This window comes from Suncus etruscus, chromosome X (assembly GCF_024139225.1).
Source record: "Suncus etruscus isolate mSunEtr1 chromosome X, mSunEtr1.pri.cur, whole genome shotgun sequence".
Classification (NCBI taxonomy): domain Eukaryota; kingdom Metazoa; phylum Chordata; class Mammalia; order Eulipotyphla; family Soricidae; genus Suncus; species Suncus etruscus.
Genome location: NC_064868.1, coordinates 70,483,821 through 70,506,429, shown reverse-complemented (window position 1 = coordinate 70,506,429; position 22,609 = coordinate 70,483,821). Strand labels below are relative to the sequence as shown.

Sequence of the window (22,609 nt, the reverse complement as noted above, 5' to 3'; positions counted from 1 at the left end):
TTTAAGGCGATATCCTGGCATGCCCTAATCTAGTCAATAACTAAATGCTATAATAAATGTATCCAGAACCCAGATTTTTGTAGGGTTAATTTCCTATCCTCTGTAATGCACTTATTCAATGTAGCCCAATTAATTTGATGTAATCACACAGTGGGTTAATATTACATTCAAATTTTACAAGTCTAATGAGATTGTACTAATACAAAATACAAAAAGTGTAGTAGAATCTTTAGGAAAAAACTATAAATGTGTATTGTCAACCATGATTTGTTAATATGACCCTGCTCTTATATTTAATTTTGAGGGGATAGAAAAATTTCACTGTCTAAACCAATAGCAGTTTACTAGATGGCTAAGACCAATCTTAGTAAAGAACAGTGCTGCTACTTGTTTGAGTTGTCAATAATCTATTGTCATATACCAGAATCCAGCCACATGTTGTAGGGATTCAAACTGGGGAGTTAAATGGAGATCTAATGGGAATTACACCATAGCACTCTAGGTTTTCAAAGATGGTGCTAATTTCTATCATGCCCCCTAGGTTGGAATAGATTTGATGAGGAAGGAAAGATTAAGTTTAGAAACTTATATCTGCCTCTTACCTATAAATAGCTTTGATTCCATAGGAACCAATATGGAGCTTACACCAACTATCATAATTTTCCAATTATGCATTCAGGGACCATAAAAGTAAACACTAGATAGGTTTGTGGAACCATGGGAGTCACTGTGAACCTAATCTTAGATGGAGTTCATGCAGTAGTAAACTCCTATCTGCCCTTATTCTCACAGAGAACTCTAGTGAGACTTTATATTTCTGACAATCAAAATCAACTCAAAACCAGAGTTCTTCAGTCCTCAAAATAAAGTTATATTTATACACTTCTCTGATCAAATGAAACGACTGAAATAAATCATTACTATTCATGTGTTGTAAGTTCTTTATACATTCAATTTCTACATCACCAGTATATACCAAAAACTTAGAACAAGAAGCTGTGCAAATAATTGTGACTTTTTTCTTTTGGTTTTTGGGTCACACCTGGTAGCAGTCAAGGGTTACTCTGGGCTTGGTGTTCAGAAATTGTTCCTGACAAATTCAGGGAACCATATGAGATGCCAGCATTGAAACCAAGACTGTCATGTGCAAGGCAAATGCCCTACTCACTGTGCTATCCCTCTGGTCCCAATTGCAACTTTTTACTGAAGTAAGAACCCTTGAAACTCCTAATTTTTTTTTTTGGTTTTTGTTTTGGGGTCACACCATGCAGCGCTCAGGGATTACTCCTGGCTCTATGCTCAGAAATCGCTCCTGGCAGGCTTAGGGGACCATATGGGATGCCAGGATTCGAACCACAGACCTTCTGCATTACAGGCAAACGCCTTACCTCCATGCTATCTCTCCGGCCCCAACTCTTAATTATTTTGAGTTCTTTTGATTATGCTAATTGAGCACAAATTGTTGGATATCTATTTTTTCACAGGCACTGTGCTATGGACCACCCACATACAAATAACTCCCTCTTACCTATATATCCCCCAGGGACTCAACATTCTATTTAACATCTACATAGTTCGCTGAAGGTCAGGTCTTTCTCCTGCCACTTTGACCCATGCTTGATCTATTTACATCCACGAACTGACAGTTATGTGTTACTATACCCCTCTGTTACTTCACAGATAGCTTCATATTTATCAGTGATCCTCATGCTGTAATATATCCTACTCTGATCCCCAATCTATAGTAGTTAGTTGCCACAAAAGTTCTTAGTGATACTAAGAATGACCCCTCTTATTCATACATCTTATGAAAGGGTTTTCTGTCCTTACATAATGTGTTTGTTTATTTGTTTTGGTTTGGGGATATACCCAGGGTGCTCAGAAGTTACTCCTGGCTATGCACTCAGGGATGCTAGGGATCAAGCCCAAATCAGCTGCATGCAAGGCAAAAGTCCTACATGCTCTGGTCCCTTACATATTATATTTATACTAACATTATCACTTCACTGAGATTTTAATAAATTTTCCACCATTTGTTGTGATAAATCTGGCAAGTAAACTGTCGTCTTTTCTAATACTTTGAGGATCCATTCCCATAGTGAGTTCAGCTGATCTCCTGAGGTCTTTTCCAGGGTAAAGATAAATCCTGTATCTTGAAACAGATTGCCTGGGTTAATTAATTCTTCTTATTCAATTTTAGATTCCAGATCTCTTGATCAAAGCCCAGAGAATTGAATCTCAAGCTTATTTCCTCAATATCTGTTATTCACTGAGTTCTACCACAACTTTCAGGGAAATTTTCTTCTTTTTTAGTAAGCCCAAACATGCTTAATAATGTTTGACTTAATCCTATAAATAGTTCCAGTGACCAGGTTTGGAAGTGGGGGCAGGTTTTCAGAACAACACAGACTATTTTACAAGAAGGAAGGTGAAAAGTAAGGAGCATATTACTCTGTGTATTAAAATAAGCTGAAGTGTTATTCCTTAATACGAAAAAGTGGAAAATGTATAAGTATCCAAAGGTTCAGGTAAATTGAGGATGAAACCCAATTTGTGGAGGCTCCCAAATTGTGCTCGGAGTTACCCAGACCTCTCTCTGATGACTCAACCAACTTGGCCTATAGTTTGGTACTAGGGTTATAGGATATGCAATGTTGTTCAGGCAGTGCAGTGCTAAGGACCACCATGGTCACCTCAGAGTTGTTCAGGGGCCTCTGGGACCTGCTAATGTTCAGGGTGTCATATGGTATCAGCACTCAAACCAGTGTCAGTAGTATGTAAGGAATGCACCTTAACCTATGTAGTATCTCCCTGGCCCCAGAGGATGGACCAAGATTTATAGGGATCCCCATTCCTTGTGCCAGAGTCTCATTTTTTCCTAACCAGGATCATTATCTTTGTAAGCATATTTATCTTCATTTCAACTTTAACTTTGACTTTTGCTTTCAGGAATTCCTAAGCCTGCCTATCCTCTACCTGAAAAAGACAGGAGCATTTTATATGCTATGAATGCCCCATATATTGATTTCCATATATTGATTTGATTATTGATTAATTAAACTCACTATTTTTTCATTTTAAAATTTTTATTTAGGGGTGGGGCTTGGGTCATACCCAGAGTGATGTACAAGGCAGATACCTTACCCACTACTCTACCTCTCTGGCCACTTTTGTTCTTTTTAAACTAGAGTTAATTATGCGTGGCAGTAGTCATGAGCTATCCTGGTATTTCTTATTATATTATGTCCCACACGTTTCTCAGATTTACTACATGCACAATTTAACGCATTACCTTCCACCAGTAAGCCACCTACGTAAGACCTAACCATTCATTTTCCACTTATTCCAGGTGCCTATCTACACTACCTACCACCAATGATGGGATCTTCATTGCCAGCATGGCATCAGGTGAAGTCCTGTCCCACTTCTTATACCAACCATTATAGGTTGGCTTCCTGTAGAGCAGACTCAGATAAAGTTCTTCATGAAGGACTTTTATTAAGGGATGATCTTGGGTCAACACCTGTGGAAGGGAAAAGATGGAAGCAGGATTGGACAGAGGGAGAAGTTAAGCTTATTCCATGTGGGACAAGAAGACTATGTAAATGGTTATTGAACATAAAGTATCCTAAGAAGAAGGTATGACCTTGGGAGAGGTAGCTCTTTCTTTAGTGAAGCAGTTCTTAAAGAGAGTTGACAGCTGAGAGCTATTGACTGGCAGCTGGCAACACTCCTAGCAACTGAAATAGTAAGCTCTTTATTCATGAAAGGGGATCAGGGCAGTAGATTGCAGAATATACCACAAGCATGACATCAGTTTTTCCATTATGAAGTTGGTGATAATATAATGCTAGAAATATAAGTTTTACTTAGTGTAATTAATAAATGTTTTAAATTTTGAATATGATTGACAGATTTTTGAAAATATAATGTAAATATTCAAAGTTTTAAGATATAAGTATGTAAGCCTTCACTTCTATTTTTTGCTCTACAATCCTGGAAAACCACTACTGGTATTTAGCCTGAAGCCACCAGATCCCTTTTGAAAAATTATGCTAATTTCATAGCTGGTTTGTTCTGTAAAACTCAGAAAATACCTAAGCTTAATAAATAACTAAATGTCTTATTAATTAATAACTATGATACACATAGGGGATGATTAAAACTCATATTTTACACTTAAATATGTATATAAAGTGAGATAATGTATATATAATTTTTCATTATTAAAAATACTTCATGGGAGCTGGGGAGACAGTATAATGGGTAAAGCACTTACCATTCAAGAAGACAACCTGAGTTCAATCCCCTGCACTGTATCTGATTCTCACCATCAGGAGTGATTCCTGACCACAGAGCCAGGAGTAACTCTGAGCACCAGTAAGTGTGGGTCAAAAACAATAGCAACAACAACAATCATTTCCTATGAATATGAAGACTATTTTTTCTGTGATTGTCACTGGCAATATCAGGGAACATAAGGTGCCAAGGATCAAATGCAGGTTTCCCATTGCAAAGCATATACTGAGTTTATTGTGTTCTCTCTCTAGCCCCTATCAGCTATCTACTTTGTTATCACTTTGGCTGTGCTCAGGGTTTATTCCTGGCCCTGTGCTCAGGAGTCATTCCTGTGGTGTAAACTAGGTGGTCAAATATGTGGTATGTGCAGTTACATATCAAACCAGGGTCAGCCATATGCAAGGAAAGCAACTTAACACTTGTACCATCCTTTTGACCCCATTAAGAATAACTTTATAGAATTACTGGATAAGGGGCCGGAGAGATAGCATGGAGGTAAGGCATTTGCCTTTCATAAAGGAGGTCATTGGTTCGAATCCCGGCGCCCCATATGGTCCCTCGTGCCTGTCAGGAGCAATTTCTGAGCCTGGAGCCAGGAATAACCCCTGAGCACTGCCGGGTGTGACCCAAAAAAAAAAAAAAAAAAAAGAATTACTGGATAAAAGGCAATTCCCTCTTTGAGGGCTTCTAAAACATGTGTCCAAATGGATTTCACATTTATTTTGGGGGAGGGGCACACCCAGTGATGCTCAGGGTTTACTCCTGGCTATGCGTTCAGAAATCGCTGCTGGCTCAGGGGACCATATGGGACTCCCGGGATCAAACCCACGTCTATCATGGGTCAGCTGCGTGCAAAGCAAATACCCTATGGCTGCACTATCGCTCCAGCCCCAAGATTTCACATTTATTTTAACCTCCCACTATGACCATATGAGATTATTTCCCCTTTCTTACCTTCACCATACTCTGGGTGGGAGAGAGGTGGCTCTTTTCCACTATGAATTCCAACAGCACACTATATGGCTACATCAAAGCCCTAACTTAACCAAACTTATACCTCTGATAGATATACTAACGTTACTCTTTCTTTGGCTTTTTCTTTATTTTAAAAGAATACCTAGAATACTGGTCTACATGGACACCAGAGTTGGTGAAGAGATAGGGCACTTTCCTACAAAATACCCCCTAAACACTAAACCAAAATTGTTCCTCAGTTTATCCCAGGTTAGGCTCCAACACTTCAGAGGATCTCTCACATCCTTCCTCCAATTATGCCTCCACTACAGCCACCAGTAAAACATTACCCCTTTATCATGTATTTCTTGGACTGAGTAACTTTCTAATTGGTTTTCCCATCTTCAGTGGCCACTCCTATATCCAGCACAACTCCAACTCATCCTACACACAAATCAAATACATCATCTTTTTTTTTATCATCCTGTTGTTCTTCAAGCTTTGGTGTCTTCTCTGGTTGGATGGAGCAATGTTTGAAGGTCACCTCAATTTAGCAACTGAATGTTCTCAAGGAATAGGTTCACGCCAGACTACATTTCTCATCACTCTTCTCCAGACTGCGTTACAGGCAGGCCAGGGTCTTCAGCAGGAATTTCTCCTCCATGCCCTTTTCCCACCACTTCTCTTTCCTTTAATGTTCTTCTGCCCCATGTTTATCTTCCCTTCACCTCCTGTTCACCTGTGTCCACCTCTATAAAACCGTCTCTGAAAACTGAGGCAGACAAGTGTCTTCACTAATGTGAAGAGGTAGCCATGAACAGAGGCTCCTCATTTTGTTAGCACCATTTTGTTTTCATACATCTTGACTTTTCAAAGACTATGAATTCAAGGACAAAGACATGCCTTTTTTTCCTGCGTAAACACACACAACTTTATTGATGACATAAAAATAAAGTCTCAAATGTATAAACATAAGTCCACTAAAAGGACCAAAGATTACCTTACTTATGAAGAATCGGTTCAGTTTCTGCTCATGAAGCATACTAAAAATATCTCAATCCAGACAAGGTAAAAATCAATACATGTATTTTCAGTACAAGTTTGAGTTGATTTAGTGTTCAGGAAATGGTCCAGCTATAGACCATTCATCGTAAGTAAAATGAGTTCCAAAGTTGTAATGCAATTTACAATGAGAATTATTTCCAGACTTAAAAACCTCAGATTTGTTTGGAAATATACAAATATTTATAGTTTACTTAATAATAACTCAGCTCTTTCTTTTACTTCAGGGTCATTGTATTCTGCTGCTAAGACTCTAAGTTTCTTAGCACATGCTTTTGGCCGGTGGAATACAAAATAAAGGGAATTTTTACTGAACTTGTCCTGAGTAAATACTTTTGCTCTTTTCTTAAAATGAAAATTTATATTTTCAAATAATAAAAGAGCTTTGAGAATATTTTCTTTTGTTTCTTTCTTGTTAAAAATATTAATCAGTGTTGCTGGTGCATTGGCAATTAGCAAGTCTTTTGTCATAGATGGATTGTTAGAGAAATTCAGAAGCATTCTTAAAACATGATTTTTAATTTCTCCACTCCCCACAGTTAGCAAACGAAGAAATTCTGATATGTAATTTGTAATCATATGCTGATATTCACCAACAACAGTCAGGTGCTTTATCAATTTTAGTCCAGTCAGTTGCATATTTGAATTCAAAGGATAGGTGACAGTGTCCTCACATACCTGGTTTAAGTATGTCTTCACCTGCCTATGAGTTTCTTCAGCCACTGAGATGTTATTCAGTGCATTTAAGGCCTTTTGCCTAACACTGGGGTAGGGATTAGTGAGTAAGCTTTCAATAATTGAGATTCTACCTGCATTACGAGTAGCTTCATGAACAAGTGGACAATCAGGACTGTTGTACAAAGCATTGTTGGCTATTTCATGAATAGAAGGATCTTCAGTCATCTCAATCATGGAAATGAGTTTTTCAAGGTCTTTTGGATCCGTGTTTGCTTCATGTTTACAACGACAAGGCCCGGACTGAGCTTTTTCCTCAGATCTGACATGTTTTCTGTGCCCTTCTTCATGTGGGTAGCAGGACTGATTTTGGTTTGGTAATTTCATTTCTGACCGGAACATGGCTCCTGACCATGAGTCCATTCCTGCCCCAGGGACCATAAAGGGAAAGGTACCTTTTGACTTAGTCTGAGGTGCACACTTGTCCTCACTTCTGTCTTCACCATCCCAGAACCAAGAGCTTGGATCAACTCCACCAGCAGCCTCCAGTTTATCATCGGTGCTGGTCTTACCCATAGCCCCACATTCAGGGCTGGACACTCTACTTAGTTCATCATCATCATCTACATCTTGAGACAAAGCCCAGGACTCCATGTTACCCTCTCCCTCAGTGCCAACTCTAGATACAGAAGCAGCTGCATTTCTAGCCCAGCGCCAAGATTCCTCTCTGACTTTATCTCCAGGCCTGGCCGCAGGTCCTACGTAAGAAGCCATACCGACCACTTCTCCAGATGTCTTACAGGAGCTAATTACTGCCTCTTCCTCAGTCTCTGAAATGGATTCAATACTCACTTCCTTTTGACTGACAAGTCTGGATATACAACCAACCTCTTCCCCTTTCCAAAACCAGGACTCTCCACTAACCTCACCTTCAGCGCCAAAACAGGAGGGTGCTTTTTTCGCCTCTGTCTCTGTACTTGCCTGGGATCTTCCACTGGCCTGGTCCTCAGTTACAGACAAGGACCCTCCACTTGTTGGGTCCACAGGTTCCACTCTAGATACTTTATTGGCCTCATTCACTGGACTACATCCAATCCATAACTTTACACCAGTTGGATCACCTGAGCTAGCCCAAGAGACTCCACTAGCCTGCTCAGGTTCAAGACCGCTACTAGTGAGATTCTCAGTCCCAATCCAGAATGCTTCACTGGTTTGGCTCTCACTTCCAGATCCTGAACCACCACTGGAATTATCTGCAGGTTCTGAAGCAGAATCTCCAACACCCTGAGCACCGGTTGCATCCCTGAAACTTCCTCTACTGGACTGGTCCTCCAGCTCAAGCCTGGATTCTCCACTAGTTTGGCCTTCAGCACCGAGCCACAAACCTCTGCTAATCTGATCCTTAACTTCAGGTTTGTGACTGATACCAGTAAGATCCTCAGACCCAACCCAGGGCACACCACTGACCTGAATTCCAGTGTCAGCCCAGGGCTCACCACTGGATTGATTAACAGTCTCTACCTTAGACCCTCCTATTGCCTGAATAGCCTGACCACCAGCAGCACTCCAGGACTCTCCTGCATTGCCCTGACTCCCAGTGCAAGCATTCAGCCATCTACTAGACTGATCCTCAGACCCTGGCCTGGGTTCTCCAATGGACTTGTCTCTAGGTTCCAAACCAGAATCTCCACCAACTTTCCCCTTGCTCTCTGTCCATGACCCTCTTCCACTGGCCTGATCCTCAAATCCAAGCTTTTCACCACCACAGGCCTGATCTCCAGGTACACTCAAAGACTCTTTATTAGCCTCCTCCACAGCTTCAACTACATACCCTTCATGGACTTGATCTACAGAGTCAGCACAAGATTTGTCACTGGACTGGTCCTCAGACCCCAACCTAGAACTTCCATCAGTGTGGCCATCAGCGCCAACCAAAGACCCATCTTCAATGATATGATCCCCAGATCCAGGATTAGAATCACCACCAGACTGATGAACTGTCCCAGTCTGGGACTGGACAGTGGGCGGGTTCAAAGCCACAAGTAAATAGCCTCCAGTGGCCTGGTTTATAGTACCAGCCCAGGCATTGATAGTGGACTGGTCCAGAAACACTGGCTGAGACCTTCCATCAGTCTGTTCTCCAGTCCTAGCCCAGGATTCACTATTTGACTGGCCTACTGGCCCCAACCTAGACTCTCCACTGGTTTGGTCCACAGTTCCAGTCCAGGACGTGTTATCACAGGCATAATGATCAAATCTAGGCTTGGAACCATCCATCCTGACCCAAGACCCTTTACCGGTCTGGTCCACAGAAGCAGTCCAGTAGCCAATGCTACTCACATTACCAGTCTTAGTTTCAGTCCAGAACTCTCTATTAGACTCATCCTGAGACCTTCCACTGGCCTGTTCCTCAGGCCCAGTCCAGGATCCTCCACTAGCCTGGCCTGCAGCCATAGTCCAGGACCCTACATTGGCCTGTTCACCAGCCACAGTCCAAGATCCTCCACTGGCCTGGTTTGCAGCCACAGTCCAGGACCCTCCAGTAGCCTGGTCACTAGCCACAGTCCAGGACCCTCCACTGGCCTGGTCACCAGCCACAGTCCAAGACCCTCCATTAGCCTGGTCACCAACTACAGTCCAGGACCCTCCACTGGCCTGGTCAGTAGCCACAGCCCAGGGCCCTCCACTGGCCTGGTCTCCCACCACAGTCCAGGACCCTCCAGTGACCTGGACACCAACCCAGGACATACCATTAGCCTGGGCCCCAGCCCAGGATGCATCACCAACTTGATTCCTTGCCCAAAGCCCTCCACTGGCCTGGCTTGCAGCCCATGGCTCTCCAATAGTCTGATTTCCAGTGCTAACCCAGGACCCGCCACTGGCCTGGTTTTCAGTACCAGTCCAGTATCCTGCAATAGCTTTATTCCCGGCCTCTGCCCAAGAACTCTCACTGGCCTGACTCCCAGTCCAAAGACCTCCACTGGCCTGGTCCCCAGTTCCAGCCCAGGAACCAATACTAACTTCATTCTCAGTCCTTGACGCAGGCCAGGTCCTAATGCTAGCCTCATTGCAAACACCATTCCAGGATCCAATACTGACTTCATTCTCATCATCAGCCCAAGACATGCTGTTCTCCCAGTATCCATCCTTGGCCTGAAATCTAAATTTGATCCATCGATCAGAATCTATCCAGTCTTCAACACCAATCTCACTCCAGTAATAGTCCTGGGCTTTAGGCCGAGTCTTTCTGGAAGCCTGGAAGCCAATCCCACCCTCACTCTCAGTAGTAGCCATAGTCTCAGGATTTGCATAGCTTCCACCTTCTGTGACTTCTGCCTCCGATTTGGTTGCTTTCTTTTTCTTTGTCTCAGGCTGGGAATGAGTTCCAGATTTACCGGCCTTAGACTCAACATTAGGATTCCTTCTAATCTTACTCCTGGCACCAAGCAAAGTTTCATTATGAGAACAACCTGGTTCAGCCCCTGTCTTAATCATAGTATTGGGATTGCCTTTGACCTTACTCCTGGTACCAGATAAACATTCACTTTGGGAATAAGGCAGAGTTTGGGGCTGGATAGGGCCCACCATGCCTGCTCCAGACTCTACTTTAGATACATTAAGATTGTCCTTGATTTTATTTTTGGCACCAGGTGAGACCTTACACTGAGAAGTAGTGATAGCCTGAGACTGTGCAGAGCCTACTGTATTGGCTTTAGCATCTGCCTTAGACACATTATTTGGGTTACCCTTTGATTTACTCCTAGCACCAGATAAAGTGTCATCATGAGAGATAGTCATAGCCTGGGGCTGAGTAGAGCCTGTGGTATCTGTTTTGGGCTGAGCAGAACATAATACATCTGAGCCAGTCCCTGCTTTAGATATAGTACTAGAATTGCCCTTGCCCTTATTCTTGGTACCAGGCAAAGATCCACATTGTGAATTGGCCTGGGGCTGGACAGAATCTGTTGTATGTGCTTTAGCCCCAGATTTAGGCGTAGTATTGGTATTTCCACTGGCCTTATTTCTTGCACAGGATAAGGCCTCACCTTCATTTTGAGATTTAGACACGGCATAAGTCTGGTCAGAGCTCATTGGACCTGACTTGATGTCTACCTTAGATACATTAGAATTGCCTTTGACTTTATTCCTAGTCCTAGGCAAGACATCATCCTGAGAGTTGGCTACAGCTTGTAGCTGAGCAGAGCCCGTTTTTTCTGTTTGAGGCTGAGCAGATACAGCATTAGGATTGCCCCTGCCCTTAGTCTTAGTAACAGGCGAAGATTCACTCTGTGAATTGTCCACAGCCTGGAGCTGGGCAGAGACTGTCAAATCTAGTTTAGCCCCAGAATTGCTCTTCACTTTATTCCTAGCCCCAAGCAAGGCCTCATCTTGGGGCTTGTCTACAGACTGGAGCTGAGCAACAGTTATAGTATCTGCTTGGGGTTGGAAAGAACACAGTGTATCTGGCCCAGGTCCTGCTTTTGATATAGCATTGGACTTGCCTTTGGCTTTATTCTTTGCACTAGGCAAGGATTCACCTTCTGAACTGGCCATAGTCTGGGACTGACCAGAACATACCAAATCTGACCCAGTCTTTACTTTAGACATAGCATTGGGATTTGCCTTGACCTTCTTCTTGGTACCAGGCAAGGCTTCACTTTGCAAACTGCCTGAAGTCTGGGGCTGATCAGAACATACTGTATCTGATCCAGTCCCTGCTTTAGACACAGAACTGAGATTTCCCTTGACCTTATTCTTGGTACCAGGCAAGGCTTCACTTTGAAAATTTGCCAAAGTCTGGGGCTGACAAGAATGTACAATATCTGACCCAGTCCCTGCTATAGACATAGCACTGGGATTTCCCTTGGCCTTATTTTTGGTACTAGGCAAGACTTCAATCTGGGAACAGGCCAAAGTCTGTGACTGACCGGAACATGTATCTGACCCAGTCTCTGTTTTGGATACAGAATTGGACTTTCCTTTGGTTTTATTCTTGGTACCAGGCAAGACATCAGTCTGGGAAATGGCCAAAGCCTGGTCCTGGATTAAGTCCATTGTATCAGCACTGTCCCCAATCTTAGATATAGCGTTGGGATTTCCTCTGGCCTTATTTTTGGTACCAAGCAAAGGTTCACTTTGGGAATTGACCACAGTCTGCGGCTGAGAACATGTTGCATCTTCCATAGCATTGACCTTAGACATGACATTAGGATTACCCTTGACTGTATTCTTGGCACCAGGCAAGGTCTCTCCTTGGGAACTGGCCATAGCCTGAGGCTTCATTTCCGTCTTAGTCTCTGATCTAGAAATGACATTAGTATCACTTTTGTCACCAACTCTAAAATCAAGCAAGGCATCAGTTTGTGTTTTAGTCTCAGTCTGAAGCTCCACACAAGTTTTTGTGTCTGTCCCCATCCCTGCTTTACTCTTGGCTTTACCTTTGCTTCTAGTCTTGGCTCTTTTACTTGGTAGGACCTCAACCTGATTTTTAGCAGTATCAAGTTGAGACTGTGCCTTTGTGTCCATTCCAGACTCTTCCTTAGACACCACATTGGGATTGCTCTTGGCCTTAACTTGGTAATCAGACAAGGCATCAGTCTGCACATTGGCCATAGGCTGAGACTGTGTATATGACATGTATGTCTCAGCCTCCTCATTGGACATAGCACCAGTCTGGAAATTGGCCCTCAAGTTCGCCTTGCCCCCTGTTTTAGACACAGCATTGGGGTTGCCTCTATCATGAGCCTTAGCATCAGCCATAGCCTCAGTATGAACAACGGTGAATGCCTGGGGCTGAGCAGTAACTCTCATGTCAATTCCAATCATTACTCTAGATGTGACACTGGTATTTTCCCTGTCATCAGCCTTGGCAGCAGATATTGCCTCCGTCTGTTGCTTAGAAACAGTCTGAGATTGTATAGAAGCTATCATATCTGCTGCTGCCCCTGTCTCACACTTAGCATTGGCATTACCATGAGTATCTCTCCTTGCCCCAGAAATGGCCTCAGCCTGGGCATTGGCTATAATCTGAGGCTGGGCTGAAGCCCTCACATCTGCCCCAGACATAATTTTCCAATTCAGTGTGGCTTCAGTTCCAGAACCAGGCATATTGTCAACCTGGGTTATGGCCATAGTCTGAGACTGTGCAAAGGCCCTCAAATCTACTCCAGTTTCTGCCCTGGATATGGTATCAACATTTCCTTTAACATCAATTGTGGTACCAGGCCTGCCCTCAGTTGGAATCTTGGCCACACTCACAGTCTCTTCCAGAGCTCTTGCCTTGGTCTCAGCAATAATTCCAGTCTTGTTTACAGCACCCATCTTGGCCTCTTCCTTCATCACAGTCAAGGTCTCACTCTGTGTCGTCACTGTTCTCTTAATTTCTGCCTCTTTTTCAGCCAACATACAAGCTTCTGCTTTGGTCTGGGTCAGTACTTCTTTCTTGATCTCTTCCCTGGCCACTGGTGCCCAAGCTTTAGTCTTGGTCTGGGTGACTGCTTCTTTCTTGACCACTCTCCCAGCACCAGAGTGAGTTTGGGTCACTGCCTCTTTTAGGCCCGCTTCCTCAGGTTTGTCCGTGGCCTCAGTCAGAGGTGCCTCTGTTATGGCCACTGTTCCAGCCATTGTTTTACCTTCTGACTGGATTTCTCCCTCTGATCCAGACATTGCGTTGGCCCTAGAGCTTGCATTGTGTCTGGCTCTTGCAATCTGAGTCTCTACTTCAGCCCCAGCCTCACATCCTACTCCAGTTACTGATCCAGTCTCTGCCTTAGTTCTAGTCTCAATATCTATTTCAGCCATGGCTTCACTGACTCTGGCCAAGGTCTGGTTCTGTGCCCCAACCACAGTCTCCATCTTGTCTTCTGACCCATTTCTGTCCAGTCTCCTCACACTCTGGGCTCTTCCTTTTGTTAATCTGTAAATGTAGTAGCAAGCACCAGCTGAGAGCAACAGTCCTGCAGTCACCCAGCCCACATCCTGAACACGACCCATGTAATCACCCCTGCTGAAGGCACGAACAAGGTGCAGGGGTTCAGTCAAGCTGGGGAAAGAGGGTGGTAGGTCTGGGTGAAGGCCTGTGAGGGTGCTGGTCTTCAGCCACTCAAAGGCCACTACAGCTGCCACAGGAAGTAGACCTAGAAGTGGAGGAAGGAAATGGACTAAAATTTCCCTTCTAATATTGTGTATCATATAGATAGATACACAAGACAGGAAATGTAGAAATGATGTTCTCAGTATAAGAAAAAGATGAGTAGCAAACTTTCTCTATCCCTTTATTTTTATCTTCTGTACATTTTTCCCAATGCCCCAAAATTTTCCCAAGCTACTTCTATGCATATTTCCTTACCCAAAATGAATGGTGGAAGAGCTGAATATGAACTGGAAAGAATAACAAGCCCTCAAACTTTTATTTTTACTAGACCTAATCAAGTCAACACTCCCTTAGATCCCCCTTCTCATACCAACCTGTAACGATCCAAGGCAGTTCCCTCCTCTTTCCTTTTCTTCATTGGTAATAAACCCTAAAGTCGATTTATTTATTCACAAGACCTGTGAACCTAGAGACAGATAAACAAATATACGGAGTGACAGATGCAAATTAACATTTTACTCTTGATGAAACAGGTATGTTATTAGTAAGATAACTCTATCCCATCAGTTCACCCTACTCTCTGTGCCAATTAGAGGGATGCTGGGAAAAGGTGTTGGAAAGGGAGAGTTTAAGGATACTCCAGACTGGACACTGGTTTTTCTAGACACATACTGGTCCCATCAACCCACCCTAAAATGAAGTCAGGCAGTCCCCATCTTCTTACCAGTCTATACTGATCAAGAGCAAATTCCTTTTTTCTTTGTTTCCACTGATCTCAAACCTTATAGCAGATCTGCAAGCAGTTCTATGAAAAAGTAAACAAATACAAGGCAATGAACACTAAGACATATAAAGTAGACAAGAATCCTAATCCAGCCTTGCTGGAAACTGGGTCCAGTTTACTAATAGGTCCCACCTCCCAGTCTCCCCCCACCCTGAGGTCTTCTCCTCTTAGCCACATTCCTACCCAACATTAATTCCATATTCCTAAATCAACTGGAGGTAAATCTACCTGGTAGAAATATGACAGTATAAAATGGCAGAAATCTACCTTTTATTAGATTTTATCAAGTCTCAGCAACGTCCTATGCACGAGCTCCCTTATCCTTGGGCAATGAACACTTTCACACCAACCTCCATGGTTCCAGGCCTTCCTAGCCCTTGCTTCCAGTAGTAAACAGCCCTACTGTAGGCCCAGGGAAAGATCTGGGAAAAATACAGACAAGGGAGGAGGTGAATGCTGAATTCTTGAACATTCCATCATCAAAGACATGAACCCCAGCACCCACCTCCCTGTATTTAGAGTTTCATTCTCTGACAACCAGAGCCTGGAATTTCCTTACATCAAATATGGCAGTGTGGAAAAGGGAGGCAGGAAAAAGGGAAAACAGAGGTAAAATAGTTTATAACCACCTGTAAGATTCAAGGATTTCTCCATCGTTTCCTTCATGAAGATAGTAAGACAAGTGTGATATCTGGAAAAGGAGAGGATGACAAGAGATTGGAAAACCCCACCCCAGATACCATATTCCAAAATCAAAGCCTACAAATACCTAGCTTCATCCAGCAAAGGCTATAATCCCTCCACCCATAAAAATTAATATTCTTTGGTACAACACTTGTTATTTTCTCAATCTGAACTGAAATGCAAGTAAAAATCAATTTGCTGTTTTTACTGACCTTCAATCTTCCATTTCAGTTAAAAATCCTAAGATCTGTGAATACAATCAGTTCAGGAGAAAGTCTCCTGCCTCGCTCGCCCCACCCCAAAATCACAAATACACAATGTCTAACTTCCTGTTGTAGAGAATTCTTACAGAATCTCAAGGCTTCACAGCCAGAGCCTGTGTTCACTAATCACCACAAATGCTGTGCAGTTTTCCTCTCCTTTGTCCTTCTCCCTGCCACAAACATTGCCACACTGAACAGGAGAGAATAAAGGCGCCCAACTAGCTGACATCCAGGCCACATCACTTATCTGGATTCCGAGAACCCAATGCGAACCAACGTTTCTCCCACCACCTTTCACAATCCCGCGTCCACTCACTACTGCCCACCATTTTATCTGCAAACGCCACCATGGAGTCTCTTCCACTGAAATAAGCAGGAAGCTGGGCGGGCATGTACAATCAGTGAGTCAGAGGCCAGAGACCCTGGGGATCTCAAATTCTGCATTTCCCACTGGCGACACTGCTCCCATCTCCCCCCATCCCGGCCACTGATGCTCCCAGCCCAAGCCTCGCCAGCAGAGATTTAGGAAGGGGGAGGGAGAGTTCTGGACACTCAGAGGCAAGGCTCCTTCCTCCAAGGAACTTGAACCTGCTTTGTCCCTCACCCCCAAATCCCGACGCGCTACCCGGTCCGCAGGCCACTATCCCCCAGGCCTTGGCGCAAGGGCCCTTCAAACCTTACCTGTTCGGCTTTCCCCGGGCTGGTCCCAGCCCGCCCCGCTGGGCAGCGGGGCTCTGGTATCCAGATGCGAGTGACGACTGCACCGAAGGCTGCGTCTACTCTGCAGCTCACGGTCACGTGAAAGCCCCGCGTCATCGCTGAGCTACCCCTCCTCCTCACCCCATTCCCACAGACCAGTAAGACAGAATCCCCCCAACCCCACAACCACCGGCTCCCTTTCTTGTGTCTGAATGCGGGGTGCCTGGGAGCACCAGCGGGCCACCAAGTCGGGTCCTCTGCATATTGTGACATCCCAGCCTTCACCTGCCCGAGGCTGGGGGTTGCCTTTCTCTGCTTATCAGGGGAGATCGGCATCGCTCACCTAGTCCTCAGCTTCGGGTCCCATTTTCACTGCGGCTTCTAGAAGGAACCCTGTTTTCCTCTTAGGCTGTAAAATCGAGGTTTTCTTCACCGCTCCACTTGTAGGACATTGCTGTCCCCCACCCCCAATGAACCAGGGGAAAAGTGTAGGGAAAAAAGATAGTGGAAGGAGAAGCTTATCTTTCTTTTTATTTTTTTTCCACTGTTTTCCCTCTCAACATTCACAGTCGCTGCTTTTGTAAGCAAGGAACGCCATCATTGCATTTCACCTGAGGCTTCAGAGTCAGAACATACAAAATGATTAATTCATTAATTCACGTGATCCTCTCCCCAGATCCACAAGGAACAAACCCAAGCCCTGACTCAGAAGCAACCCCCTGCACTGATAGGTATTATTAAAAAAATCCATGGGTCTAAGGAGTGTCGTTCAGCAGCAAAAATGCCTCCCTTGCAGGCATGAGGCAACATTCAAATCCCTCCTTGATAGATTTACTGGTAGATTTACTGACACTACCATTTAGGAACCATGGTGCTACCAGACACATGTGCTATCTGTGGCTAACACAACCAAGAGTGTTTCAGTATACAACTAAATAATGAGATTCCATGATCATCATAACCAAATCAAGGGAGGAGGTATACATGTAAAAATACATACATTTCAAATGTTTTCTAGTTGCTATAAAGGATTGTGCAACTGTCACAGAAGACTAGTATTACTGACATTTTATGTTTTGTTTGTTTTGTTTGCTTGTTTGCGGGGCAACACCTGGCTCTAGCTTAGGGATCACTCCTGAAGGGGCTTGAGATACCAGATGCTATATGCTGGGAATCTATTCCTGGTCAGCCACATGCCATTATCTCTGGGGAGTGCCCATTATTCCCTGTTATTGAATTTTATTTATTAATTTGTTTTGTTTTGTTTTGGGGCCACAGTCCATATGGCTGAGAGGTTATTCCTGGCTCTGTGCTCAGGAATTACTCTTGGCAAGTTTGTGAAACCATATAAGATGCTGAGAATCAAACTCAGGTCATTAGTGTGTAAAGCAAATGCCCTCCTCGTTCTACTATTGCTCCAGTCCCACAATTGACATTTTAAATACAAAAATTTCTAAAAAAAATTACTATATTTTCTATGTAATCTATAAATTAGCCTTTAATTTCATTTTATTTACTTGTAACAGTCTAATTTGGCAATTTGACACAATTTATAACCCTTTGAAGTTACAACTAAGTTATGACTAAGATTTCTGTCAGATGTCTGAGATTTTTTTGTTCATCAATAACTCCAGCATTTTAAAAGACCCAACTCCTTCTAAAACCAGAGCATGAAAATTAGTGACTTCCCAGATTAACCTGTTTTCAATATGAGGGGCTTATTTAGATTTACAAAATATATGTGATTGCTTCAATCTTATCACACCAATATACTATATACAATCTACTGCTGTCCCACATTAGGAAATAAGATGATGTCATTTTCATTCCATGAGGGTACTGGTAAGCTGTATCTCTATTGCTGTCGTTCATGTGTCTCCATAGCAGAGACTAGTGGTCACCATCTTTTAGTGAAGAGAGTGGTGAGGGTCTGTGGCTGAACAAATCTCTCAAACACCCTTGAGGTTTTTGTCGTTTTTCCTCATGAAATGAAGAGTTTACAGGACCCCCAAATAGTTGTCAAAAAAAATAAGCTTTTCATTCCTCCCTTTTGTTAACTTTTTAATCCTACATTCCCTCTAAATAATTCCAGAATTCAGGGACAAAGTTATGCTGAAGTTAGTTCACAGACATCCATCTGTCTAGGTTAGGGGATCAGACACTAAATATAGACTCTTAAGGCAGCCTCTTTCTTAGAACATTGAAATATGATACCCGAGCAGGAAGATCCCTGATGAGCAGCCCCTAAGACAGGGAGGCCTTTCCTGGAGATGAGCCTGGGAGTACAGAGTTGCCGTAAAAATGTTACTAATGACTTTTAAGCTTTTGGGAATTGATTGCCTGTGAACAAAGTATGCTTTGAGGAAGATTTATAAGTTGAGTTCTCAAAAAAAAGATTTAACTTTAGAAAAAAAACAGAATCTCTTAAGTACATTTCATCAAATGACTAATATTGTAATAATATACTCATACAAATAACTAATACAATGGTTAATACCCCATTAGAATAAATGTGCCAAAACAGTATAGATGTTTTTTCAGACAAAAGAAATACAAATGAGGGCCTGGAAGATAACTTAAGTGGTAGAATGCATGCCTATATGATGTAATTCTCTAGATTCAACCTTGGCACCAAAATTTCCACCCCTCCGCTCTGGTCTTGGTGTCCCCAGAGAACTGTTAAACCTAACAGAGCACCTCTAAATTGAGCAATGAACTACCTGGCCAAGTATCATAAGAAGTGGCCCCTATTAAAAAGAAATAGATGTGCCAGAACGATAGCACTGCAGTTAGGGTATTTGCCTTGTGTAGAGGGACAGATTGGTTGTTCCACAGTCCCCAAGTGGGGAATGGAAATCCTATATCCCCTATCTGGAAAGGATAGGAGGTTCTGTTCAGTTGTAGTAGTTCGCAATAAATTATCCCCACAGATATGAAGGTTATAAGAGGCAAGAAACTCACACAACAAGCTCTTCACCCACAAGCCAGTAGCTCCACACGTGGAACCATAAGCTTAGAGTAAAAGCTTTCTAGCTCCATCTTCCTGCCTCCCCTTTATTGATCTGCCTCCCCTTTATTTATCTATAACGCCAAAACCCCTCCCCTGGGGGAAGTGGAAAAAGCCTGAAGAAAGTCAATGGAAACAGAGACACAGAGGGGAACTATTTCAAAGGTCTCTATTTACCTCATAGCCTTGCATGAACAGACCCAGATTGGATCCCTAGCATTTTATATGATCCCCCGAGACCAACCAAGAGTGATCCCTGAACTCAAAGTCAGGAATAAAAGCTGAGCATAGCTGTTGTAGTCCCCAAGACAAACTAAAATAAGTAGAAAAGACCTTAGACATATGAAAAGATGTTCAATCTATAAGAACTTAAGTTATTAATTACCTTTTTCAGCTAATAGTTATTATCAAGATAAGAGGTCCCCCAAATGTATCAGATTGTCTTTTTATTAAAAAATCCAGGAGTCAGAGTCATAATACAGAGGGCAGGGTGTTTTCCTTACAGACCTGGGTTCAATCTCCAGCACTTCATATGATCCCAAGAGACCACCAGAAATGATCCCAGAGCACAGAGCCAGGAATACGCCCTGAGGACAGTTGAGCACGGGGCAACTCCCAAAGAAATACTTTTAAAAAAATTCTATTATCTGACATTGGGTTTTTTTGTTTGTTTGTTTTGGGCCACACCCAGCCATGCTCTGTGGTTACTCTTGGCTTTGCACTCAAAAATCACTCCTGGCAGGCTTGGCGGACCATATGGGATGCTGAGGATCAAACCCTGGTTGGCCATTTACAAGTCAAATGCCCTAACCTCTGTGCAATTGCTCCAGTCCCTGATATTGTTCTCCTCTGTGATTTGAGATACAGTGTGTATATCTTTGGGGAAAGGTGTTGGCAGAGGGTGTTTGAGCCCCACCCCTGGTAGTATTTAGAGGCTATTCCTGATTCTGCCCTCAGAGTGACTCCTGACAAGTTTCAGGGGACAATATGTGGTGCCAGGATGGAACTGAGGTCAGCTTCATGCAAGGCAAGGCCTTTATGCTATAGCCCCTAAAATTTCCCATTTAACTCAAATATCTTAAGTATAAATTTGACCATTATTTCATATGTTTATTATAGTAATTTGCATTTCTCCTCAAAGAAATACATGTTAATATTCTTAGTCTATTTTTCTATTCATCTGTATTTTCCTCACTGATTTGTAGTTCTTTTTGTATATCTATGTATCCTATTATCATGTTGCTTATTTATATATATATATATATATATATATATATATATATATATATATATATATTCTCTCAGTCAGTGACATCTTAATTTCATGATATTTTGTTGGTATTAAGAATGTTAACTTTGGGGGGAGGGAGAGAGCCATTCTTAGTGCTTAAGAATTATTCACGGCTCTGCACTCAGAGGTCAATCTTAACAGTGTTCAGTGCATGTTTGCGGTACTGGAGATTGAACCCCAATTATAGCATACAAGGCGAGTGCCTTATCTGTAGTACTATCTCTCCAGACCTATGTTTCTATATTTATGTAGCAAAATTCATGAACACTTTCTTTTGTGGCTTCTGAATATTGAGTATAATTTCTGGGTTAATATGCATATACTGGGGGCAGGGCGATGGCGCAGTGGTAGGGCGTTTGTCTTGCATGCAACTGACCCAGGAAGAACCGCTGTTCAATCCCTGGTGTCCCATATTGTTTTCCAAGCCAGGAGCAATTTCTGAGCACATAACCAGGAGTAGCCCCTGAGTGTCACTGGGTGTGGCCCAAAAATTAAAAAATATATGCATGTGCATGTATTTATACAAGGATATACGTAATGTGCATATATATACATATATAAGTCCAAATTCTATCACCATTCATTATAACAATCCATTATTTACCAACTAATTTTAAAAGCTGATTTACAGGATTTGAAAGATAGTTTCAAATGATGGACTCATGTTTTGCATGCAGTAGACTCAGATTTGATCTCCAACAACACATTGTCTCCTAAGCATTGCCAGTAATGTTCCCTGAACACAGAACCAGGAGTAGTCTTCCAAACGTTGCTAGGTGCAGCATCCAAACAAAACAAAAGCTGACTTACATATGCTAAATTCTCTTTTACACTCAGATGTCTCATGGATAGTCTTTGAAGCAAGTTGTCATCTCTGGAAGGAGGGCATATCATTTATGTTAAACTATTTTATTTAGCTATTAATTTATCTCATCCATAGTTTCTGTAGGATTGATTGTGGATGAACACAGGCATGCTTTGGTACTCATTTCTTGTAGTTATGTGCTTACCAGACATCACACAGCAGATTGTGGTACTCGCAACTCTCAGTCAGTGCACTTGCCAATTTTTACTCTCCTAATTGTGGTGCCTGCATATGTGCTCACTGTAGGTTGCATTCCTTGGTTATAGTGCTTGCCAGGGCTACATTTTCTGGCTGTGAAGCGCATACATTTTTTTATTGGGAGACACATAATTCAAATTGTGTTACACATACACATTGCCAGCAGTGCCAGGAATCAGACAGGCACACTTAATAGAGCTTCCAGGATCACAGCACTGGGGTCTTAACTTGAGATCTCAGGCATTCTAAGCACAGTGTTTAAACTATTTTTAGAGATGCTGGGATACTTCAAATAAAATTCAAGGTGTATTTTGTAAGAATCCTGTTGGACTTATTTTTAAAATTGTGCTAAAATTATAGGTTATTCTGCAATCCTAAATTACCACTAATCTGTTTTCTGATTATATACATTTGCTTATTATAGATTCCTTTCATATAAGTGTAATCATATAATCAATATCTTTTATGACAATCTTTTTCTTTTTTTTGTTTTTCTGTTTCTTTGTTGTTCTTGTTTTGTTGTTGTTGTTGTTTTGAGGCCACACCCGTTGACACTCCGGGGTACTCCTGGCTATGCGTTCAGAAATCGCTCCTGGCTTGGGGGACCACATGGGACACCGGGGGATTGAACCATGGTCTGTCCTAGGCCAGAGCTTGCAAGGCAGATGCCTTACCTCTAGCGCAACCACTCCGGCCTCACCTTTTTTATGTAAGCACCATAGTTACAAGGTTGTT

General features: G+C 42.7%; 2 protein-coding genes across 3 annotated transcripts in view; both read right to left on the bottom strand.

Moving 5' to 3' along the window:
* The window catches only part of ARMCX1 (armadillo repeat containing X-linked 1), a 46,809-nt gene extending 30,205 nt beyond the window's left edge, over nt 1-16,604 (bottom strand). Inside the window, exons 1-6 of one of the 2 annotated variants that reach the window (XM_049766611.1) lie at nt 16,496-16,604; nt 15,497-15,558; nt 15,135-15,289; nt 14,808-14,888; nt 14,458-14,549; nt 3,367-3,523 (exon numbers count right to left, since the gene is read on the bottom strand). The gene's annotated coding sequence lies outside the window, so the exon portion shown is untranslated. The remainder of the gene's footprint in view (nt 1-3,366; nt 3,524-14,457; nt 14,550-14,807; nt 14,889-15,134; nt 15,290-15,496; nt 15,559-16,495) is intronic. The other variant, XM_049766612.1, reaches the window with a different exon arrangement.
* ARMCX4 (armadillo repeat containing X-linked 4) lies at nt 6,158-16,206 on the bottom strand. Its single transcript, XM_049766929.1, has 2 exons — nt 16,092-16,206; nt 6,158-14,126 (listed from the first exon to the last, which is right to left on the bottom strand). The coding sequence occupies exons 1-2, from the start codon at nt 16,204-16,206 to the stop codon at nt 6,499-6,501; spliced, it is 7,743 nt and encodes a 2,580-aa protein (XP_049622886.1). The 3' UTR covers nt 6,158-6,498.
* Nucleotides 16,605-22,609: the final 6,005 nt, after the last annotated feature.